At 44.0% G+C, this 9,331-nt stretch overlaps 1 protein-coding gene across 1 annotated transcript; it reads left to right on the top strand.

Annotated features, from left to right (window-relative positions):
- Positions 1 to 4,328: 4,328 nt before the first annotated feature.
- lrrc4.2 (leucine rich repeat containing 4.2) lies at positions 4,329 to 8,466 on the top strand. The gene is made up of 2 exons (XM_041795989.1): positions 4,329 to 4,899; positions 5,046 to 8,466. The coding sequence occupies exon 2, from the start codon at positions 5,167 to 5,169 to the stop codon at positions 7,159 to 7,161; it is 1,995 nt and encodes a 664-aa protein (XP_041651923.1). The 5' UTR covers positions 4,329 to 4,899; positions 5,046 to 5,166; the 3' UTR covers positions 7,162 to 8,466.
- Positions 8,467 to 9,331: the final 865 nt, after the last annotated feature.

Below are 9,331 nucleotides of genomic sequence, written 5' to 3'. Positions count from 1 at the left end.
CCTGAGAGACAAGGCAATGAGGGCTTTTTACACCACCAACGGGTTATCAAATTAGAAAATCAACTTCGAATTTGGCTCAGAATATTGGACTCAGTTATACAGCCTATTTCTCTTTATAGTTGTGAGGTTTGGGGTCCACTCGCCAAGCAGGACTTTACAAAATGGGACTAACATCAGATTGAGACTGCATGCAGAATTCTACAAATCCATCCTCCATGTCCAAGACAAAACACCAATCACTGCATGCAGAGCAGAACTAGGAAGATATCCTTTACTCATCAAAATACAAATGAGGCCATTTAAATTATACTCTCATCTAAAAGAAAGCAAGTCTAACATGCTCTATAACAAAGCCCAGACTTCCAGAGAGACTGCGGAGAGCTTCCCTCTCAGACAGCTGGCACAGAGACTCTGTTCACCTGTGGAGTCCTCAGACACAGAGCCAACCTGCTTAAACCAAGTTATACAACAACAAAAATGAAACTATTAAACTCAATGGAAAATACTGACCACACCAAAACACCAAAGCAAACTTGAATGCTATTTGTCCCTTAATAGGAGTATGTAGTTACAGGTATTTGAAGCTGTTAGTGCATTTGAAGTCCCAAGAACCTCTGGATGCAGGATCCTCATGAGGCTTGCTGATGTGCATGAAGCTGTATTTCAGCCACCCTTAAAAAATGCCACAAGAAACGACTGCAGTATGCTCAGAAATATATGAAGAGTAATTTTCAAACAGTTTTATTCACTATTGAAAGTCATGCTCCACTGGATGATCCAGATGGATGGAGTTCTGGATGATTGGGGGATGGCCACCATGTCCCATCAAGGCTGCAACATCAGCAATGAGGTGGTGGAGTGATGTTTTGGGCTGGAATCATAGGAAGTGACTTGGTAGACCCCTTTAAGGTGCCTAAAGGTGTCAAAATGACCTCAGCAAAATATGTGAAGTTACTTACTGCCCATTTCCTGCCATGGTATAAAAAAAAAAGAACCATGCCTGGAGTAAAATCATTTCCAAGCAAGACAATGCACCATCCCATGCTTCAAAAAATCCCACTGAGGCCTTAGCTAGTATGGGCATGGAGGGAGAAAAAAATCATAGTGTGGCCACCATCATCCCCTGACCTCAACCCTATGGAGAACCTGTGCATCTTTAAAAGGGAGCTTGATGAGGGTGAACGTCAGCTTACCGTAAAACAGCAGCTCTGGGAGGCCATTTTGGCATTCTCAAAGGAAATACAGGCAGAAAATATACATGAACTAACAAGCTTGATGGATGAGTGAGATGTTCAGGTGAAATCAAACAAGGGCTCCTATGTTAATATGTAACTTAATCTGTAAAGATGTTTTTGATTGAAATAGCTTTAATGTGAGAAAAAGCATAATGCAAAAATTACAACAGATTTCTGTTTCTAATCCTTCATAAACTATTGAATGTTTTGAAAGTCTATTTGCATAATAATTAGAACACTGGATTTTGGGTTTTTATGCAAAAAAGCCATTGTCATGGTAAATTTGTCAAATAAAATTCAGATTATAATATAATTGTTGAGGAATGACAATTATTTAGGAAAAAATGAAAAAAAAAACAGCATATGCACGACAATTTAGAACACTTTAGAATTTCTTCATTTTTTACCCTATTTTTAAGGTTAAACCCAAATTTTTTATACCAATTTTAACACTGTTTCTCTATTAATATTATTAAAAATGTCTACAGTGATTTGGCAATAACACTAATGATCTTTTCCCTGTTAAATAATCCATCTCAGTTGAACTGGTAAGCCAAAAGAAGTTAATTTCAAGCCCTGCATATGCCTCCAAAGCTGGATGACAAATATGAGTTTTCAGCTGACAGGAATACAGCATGATTACAGTGAAAGCATTGCAACAAAATGTGCAAAGAAAGGACACATGCACTATTGTGCACCTCCAAACCACCCGCCTCCTCCTTTGTAGCATAAAGCTTGTTGCACCCTCATTTTCAGATTCATGCTACTATGAATTAATTGCTTGTAAACTAATTTTCTTGTATTTAATATGCATTGTCATAAATCTATCTAGGGTTTCTAGCCATGCGCTTCCTGGAAAGTCAAAGCATGCTGCTTAGCCTTCTCCAGCAAGTAAAACTGTATATCTATTCTGCAGTAAAATGGTAAATTGTATGACGAGAGTGTTCCTGTAAAATTATATTTTATCCATATTTATGTATGCCTACACATACAGAAATATTATTGTTGCATTAGTCTTCATTGTGTCCCACTGCTGATTGTACCATGCATGTGTTTAAACACGCCTCAGTTTCCCTTCATCTTAATGACCCAGAGGGGGAATGGAAAATTCCAGTCATATCCTATTTATTTTACACATTTGAATCAAAATCGTAATTGACAGTGGCACATTTATTATTGTCTTCATACACTATGTTTTCCATCTTTCTTAAGACCCAAACCCCAATAGCAAATATATATGTGACAGGGGGAGAAAGAGAGGGAAAGAATGTGGTCATTAACCAAAGGCAGAGAGGGAGACTCCTTCTCCTGCATTCAAATGATGCTTAATCCAACACTATCAACACTCCTCTCATCCCACCCACTCCTCAGCCCTTCTCCCCATCCCTCTTTTTCTCTGCCTTTCTGTGCTATTTTACTGAGGAGGCTTCTTTCCAGTATGTTCCCTCATATGTCTCCCTCATCCTTCTTCTCTATACCTATTTATCTAATTTCTCTCTCCCTTCTATAGGCTTCTTTTCCCCTATTTCACCAAGGACGTGGATATATCTCCTCCTACCCGGCCCCATCTCTCTCCCCTACTCTTTCGGTAAGTCTCTTTTCCTCTATCTCTCCGTCTTTTTCTCTCATCTTTCGAAGAGATAACTGTGTGCAGGCTCTTTCATCTTTCTCCTCCCTGAAGAGAAAACTGCCCAGCAGACACAGAGAAGCAGAGTCAGCATTTCAGTCCTCTATGATGTCACGGACCCCCAGACCCAACCCCCCCACCTCAAAAACACACACACATGCACTGTAAATCCTCTAAGACTGGTAAAATAGGAAAATAAGGCTTGGGAAAAAAGCACACAACTTTTTCTGTTGGAGGTGAGCAGGAGAATTAAAGCACTGAAAAACACTGGTTTGCTGCTGTTCTCACAAGGCAGAAACCATCTTGGGAGTTGGAGCAGAAAGTCTGACCTCTTGTCTAGATGTACGTTAAGATGGGATGCTCTCAGTTTTAACGATAGCTTTTTTTGTTGAAGGGAGAGAGCTGGCACAGGTAAGTGATCTGGAGAGTCAGACTGAAGGCAACACGTGAGAAACCGAGACTCAAAAAAGGGAGAGAGAAAGAAAGAAGACAGTTACAATGAAGGGAGGGAAAAGGAGGCTTACGGGAGGAGGGGAGGTTGAATGTGTTAATACACAGGAACACTGCATCAAACCAATACACTGCTCTGAGGCTGGCTGAGCAGCTGAGAGGAGTGCGTCAGCAGTACATTCACGTTCCCACTGAAGGACAAAGGGAGGGGGCAGAGCGAGCATCTTAGCTGCCTGCAACACCGACATGGAGGGGGGGAATAGAGAAAAGAGAGAGATTGGAGAATAAACAAGAGGAGGAGATGTGGATTAGAATGCTGCTCCTGCTGCTTCTGTGAAGGTGGGCTGCCTGTTTGAGTGCTCGCGTGCCTCCTCCTTTCCATCTCTCTCTCTGTCTCACACACTCTCTCCTTCGCGCACTCTATCTTCCTTCTGCTCTTGATCTGTCAGTGCTTCTCTCTCTCCTCTCTCAATCTCTCTCTCTCTCTCTCTCTCTCTCTGTTCTACTCCGGCTACTGCAGTAGTCCACCAGCCAGCCGCAAGTCTGACAGCCACACACATGGCTAACTGCCACAACTTACTACCTCAGCCCTGGAGAGAAAACTAACAAATAAGCAAGCAGAAGAGCACTGCAGGAGACAGCCCAGGGACAAACAGCAAGTGGAGAGAAGATTTCCCAGTACCTTTTTCTGTTTTTTGGATACAGATACGGAGCCCACTTCCACACACATCCTCCAAGCGTCATTCTCTCTTTTCTCTCATTGCAGAAGAGGACAAGAGTGCGCTCTTGCTCTCTCTCTCTCTCTCTTCCGTCAACCTTGCGAAGCTCCAACAGTGTAGCGCATCCCCCTCTCCACCCCCCACCCAGCGCCACCATCTCTCCCACCACCCCCAACCCCCCCTCCCCCCCAGGAGGAATAGACGGATTACTGCTAACTGTGCACACGGCAGCCTGCAGCTGCTCTGACCAGGGCCAGCGCAAACGTTGTGAGGAAGCAAGAGAGGAACACAGAGGAGGAGAGGGGGGATGACTGTGCCGGGAGTTCTTTAGCCTTTTTCTGTCTCTCCGTCTCTGTCACAACGGGGCTAATCAGCGACCGACTAGCCCTTGGCAAAGTCACAGTGAGGGAGGTCTCTCCACCAAACAGGCGACCAGCCGACGAGCAAACACATGTATCAGGAGCCGACAGAACTGGGGATTTTTATTTATTTCATTTGGCCACTTCTCTCCTCTTGTGTTGTCTTTAACTGCACTATGGATCATTGTGATTTATCCACAGTGGAGCTGCGTTTTGGAGTCTGCAGCCTGGCAGGGGGGCAGTTAGCGGGGGCAGAAGGGATCCAGGCACCTGCTAAGCCCTCATGGCCTTACCTTTGCCTGTGAGTGCTTTTCATGCTGCTTTCAGTCCTTAATAGTAGGAGCCATTTTGTACCCTGGGCTAATAGAGGGGGCACCTCACTTTTTCAGAGAAAGAAAACAAGAAAACATCAATGCATTGTCTTTCCATGGAACGGAATTACAAATGATACATGACTGTTGCTTTTAACATTTGGAGAGAGGCAAAAAGACCACTTTCAAACTAATGAGGTAGGTGACTTCTGCTGTTATTCATCCCTCTCTTGCATTGCTGCACTGCTTTTCCCCTTCTATTCTTGTGTTAATCTCTCTCACTCTATCTCCTTCTCTGTCCCGCTTTTTCCCCTTCTCTCTCTCTCACATCTATTTTGATGTAGCATCTCCCTGCACTGTCGATGGAACTTGGGAGCCGTGAGTTGCTCCAGCCAGGCTAAGGTGGTCTGTCCTCTGGTGTGTGCCGTCTCCCCCCACCATGCAGAATAATGAGCCCTCCACACCATGAGTCCTTTGGGCCAGGTTAGTGTGCAGCCTACCTGGAACGCAGCTCTGCTCGCCGTGATCTCCCTCATGGTACCAACCCTCAGTATGTGCCAGTCCACGGGCCCTGCTTTGGGCTCGGCTAACCCACAGAACTGTCCGGGTGTGTGCTCATGCACTAACCAGCTCAGCAAGGTGGTGTGTACCCGTCGAGGCCTGATTAGGGTTCCTCCGAACATCCCCACCAACACCAGGTACCTAAACCTGATGGAAAACAGCATAGAGACCATACAGGCGGATACGTTCAGGCATCTGCATCACCTGGAGGTGCTGCAATTAGGCAGAAATGCTATCAGACAGATTGAGGTGGGGGCCTTTAACGGCTTAACCAGTCTCAATACCCTGGAGCTGTTTGACAACAGGCTGACGGTTATACCCAGTGGAGCTTTTGAGTACCTGTCAAAGTTGAGAGAGTTATGGCTTAGAAACAATCCCATTGAGAGCATCCCCTCCTATGCCTTCAACCGTGTCCCCTCTCTCATGAGACTGGACCTTGGAGAGCTAAGAAAGTTGGAGTACATCTCTGATGGGGCATTTGAGGGCCTTCAAAACCTCAAGTACCTCAACTTGGGGATGTGCAACCTTCAGGAGTTTCCTAATCTTTCACCACTGGTGGGACTGGAGGAGCTGGAAATATCAGAGAATGTTTTCCCTGACCTGAAGCCCGGGGCCTTTCGAGGGCTCAAGAATTTACGCAAACTATGGATTATGAACTCTGTAATCACTAACATCGAAAGGAATGCATTTGATGACATCACAGCCTTGGTAGAGCTGAACTTGGCCCATAATAACCTATCATCTCTCCCTCATAACCTCTTCACTCCTCTACAGTACCTGGTGGAGTTACACCTGCACCACAACCCTTGGCGATGTGACTGTGATGTAGTGTGGCTCTCCTGGTGGCTCAGAGAAAACATTCCCACAAATTCCACCTGCTGTGGACGCTGCCACACCCCGCTCCACATGAGAGGTCGCTACCTGGTGGAGGTCGATCAGACCACCTTTCAGTGTTCAGCACCGTTCATACTTGACGCTCCCAGAGATCTCAACATCTCAGCAGCAAGGGTTGCTGAACTGAAGTGTCGCACTGCTGCCATGAGTTCAGTCCGATGGCTCCTCCCCAATGGCACCGTACTGACCCACGGCTCAGCTCATCCTAGGATAACTGTCCTTAATGATGGAACTCTCAACTTCTCCAATGTTCTCCCATCAGACACAGGTGTTTACACATGCATGGTGAGCAACATGGCAGGAAATTCCAACGCCTCGGCCTACCTAAACGTCAGCAATGCTGAACTCAACACATCTAATTTGTCATATTTTACCACTGTAACAGTGGAAGTTTTGGAGCCTACAGTGGAAGAGACTCCCAAACCTAAGCCTACCAGCCCTGCTTCACCCTCTGTCTTTCAGCCTGTCTTCATATCCACACCTACTGTGCTCTTCCAGAGCACTCAGACTCCAGGGCAAGTGTCCATCCCCACTGCCAGAATCCCTAGCGGGCCAGCTGCCAGCCTGGATGAGGTGATGAAAACCACCAAAATCATCATTGGCTGTTTTGTTGCTGTTACCTTGCTCGCAGCTGCCATGTTAATTGCATTCTATAAGTTGCGTAAGCGGCATCAACAGAGGAGCACGGTGGCAGCTGCCAGGACCATAGAAATCATACAAATGGAGGAAGAAGTTCCTCCTGTTCCACCGACCACCTCTGGATCTAGTGGCTCTGATGACACAGGGTTGGTACTGCCGACATTAGTGGAACACAACAGCAACACCTTTAAGCCTGGGTATGTGTCCTCCTCAGCCCGCCATGGGGGCTATGGAGCCCACTGGACCCAGAATAATTCTCTTCACCGCTCAGTGAGACAGCATCACAGCCACATCAGCACGATCACTGATCCCTATGCCATTAAGACTACTCATGGCAAAGACAAGGTTCAAGAGACCCAAATCTGAGTTCTGCTCCCCGTATGGATCTATGTCTGACTCTGCCCTGACCTCTCCTCTCTACTTATCTGCTCACTTCATGCAATAGAATGCACAAAGAACAGAAACGGTAACTTTCTTTTGTACAGATGTGCAAAGCAGGGACAGTTTTTCGTTTCTTGTACATGCCTATACATAAGTATATAAATATGAAAAGATACAAATATATATAAATGAATCCTGTCAGGCAGTGGTGAGACATGCTGATTATATTAGAAAAGAAAGTAAATTGAAACTATTTTCTAATAACTGGTGACTTCTATTTAAAAAAAAGACAAAGATAGTGAATTGCTTTTGTGATTGATAATAGATGAAGGTAATATATCTACTCTTTTTTTTCTTTTTGAGAATATTTAGGATGCAGTAAAAACTCTTTATACAGGAACCAGTTTCTAAGTACAGCCCCAAATGTAAGCTCCAGTTTTTACCATGCCAAATATTATGCAATAAAATGGTATTTCCAGATAAGGAACACAAAATGATACACAGGCAAAATCTAGATAGATAGAAACATTTGTCCAAGGATAGCAGAGTAATGGCACAGATAGAATGTGCTGTTCAGTAGCTATCAGCCAAATGCTTTTGGACTGCAGTGAATTTCTGCAGCTAAGGTTTAACCCTCTGTTCGCCAGAGCTAAGCTGCGTTTATTTGACAGTGCCAGTGCTTCTTAGTTGTAGCGTATCTAAACATGTTTAGTTAGTGTGCACATGATTCCCCACTGGTTTTACTGGCAAACATGAAGTGCAGGCTGATAACAGTTGTTGCAAATACTTTGTTCTGTTATTGGTTGCATTTTGTTTTGTTTCTCCCCCCTTACATGCTTCTTAATGGCTTGTGTAGTGTTTAGGGCTAATTTATTAATGCATTACAGCAGTTGCCTGACTTGTCTCTGCAAGGGCTCATTCCGATGCTAATCTTTTCAAAGGAACAGACGTGTGGTGCAGTGATACAGGTCTTTGCTGACCATTCGGCTTTTGGAGGAAAAAAAAAAAACAGACGACGGAAGTGAAACAAAATGAATGTCTGATACTGGGGCTTTTCCATGGACTACATTTAAACATGTCTTTGTTTTTCTTTAAACAGTTTATTTTGAGCAACACTATTTTTATGGAGAGACTAAGGAGGCTATGAAAAATAAAAACCTTTGGTTTGTATTTCTCTAATCAGAAACACTTTCATCTGATGTTTTTCTTATCTCTGTGAATATATTTCCATTTGTGTGTCTAAGTTGTTTAATCGTAAAATCTGGAGGCAGCATTGTAAATCTTATCCTTTCCAAATCCCCCCCATCTTTCGGTCCTATGCATTTACTTAGTGTCTGCATGAATGGGTCTTTAAGTAACTGGTGTACAATGCTGCATTATACCCCACAGTGGGGCTCTATGCAGGTCAGATAGGCTGTTGGTCTTTGATGCCTCAGCTTAGTTCTTAACATTGATTTCTCAGTGACTGTGAAGGGGAAAATACATGTATCCCACAGTTCTGCAGTTTGTGGGTTTCTTTTCCTTACATGTTCATGTGCTGGTTCTAGTTTCTAACCGAGTTAGTTATTCATCAAGAGAAAAAAGACAGAGTGAATAATTAATAAGAAGGAAAACAGTTGTGGTTGGCTCATCATGATATGATACATAACAAGCCTCGTCCAGCAAAGCAGGTACTTCCAGAAAGCAACCTAAATATATCACCTAACAGTTTGTAAGTGTTGTGACTGTTGATGCATTGCTGAGCAATTTGAATGATCTTGATGTCATGCTGTTAAAAGGTCAGCTTCCATAAATAAGTGTGCCTATAATCTGTGTGGTGACTGAAACGTTTTACCTATGACCTTAAACTGTTGCCCTTAATACCACCATTAAGCAGTCATCCTCCTTTAGAAATGATTTCAACCAGACCTTGCAGGTTTTTGGTCATGTTAAAATTTCATCCTGCACTACCACAGCGCTCTAGCTGAAGCTATTTGGGGATAAGGGGAAATTACAGTATGACCCCTGCGCTAATTATGGAGCATGGTGAGTTGACAAGAACACCAAGGCTTCATTTAAAACCTCCCGGCCTGACTTCCTGTTCCATCAAGAGACGCTTAATAATGTGCTGTGCAAGTTGCTGTCGGGCATAATGTTACTCTATGCATATTTTTCC

Source organism: Cheilinus undulatus, linkage group 9, assembly GCF_018320785.1.
Source record: "Cheilinus undulatus linkage group 9, ASM1832078v1, whole genome shotgun sequence".
Taxonomy (NCBI): domain Eukaryota; kingdom Metazoa; phylum Chordata; class Actinopteri; order Labriformes; family Labridae; genus Cheilinus; species Cheilinus undulatus.
Note: the sequence above shows the minus strand (reverse complement) of the source record. Positions and strands in the feature narration are given on the sequence as shown.

Excerpts from the sequence above, each read along its gene's own strand:
- lrrc4.2 (XM_041795989.1), top strand. The coding sequence starts at position 5,167 with ATGAGTCCTTTGGGCCAGGTTAGTGTGCAGCCTACCTGGAACGCAGCT.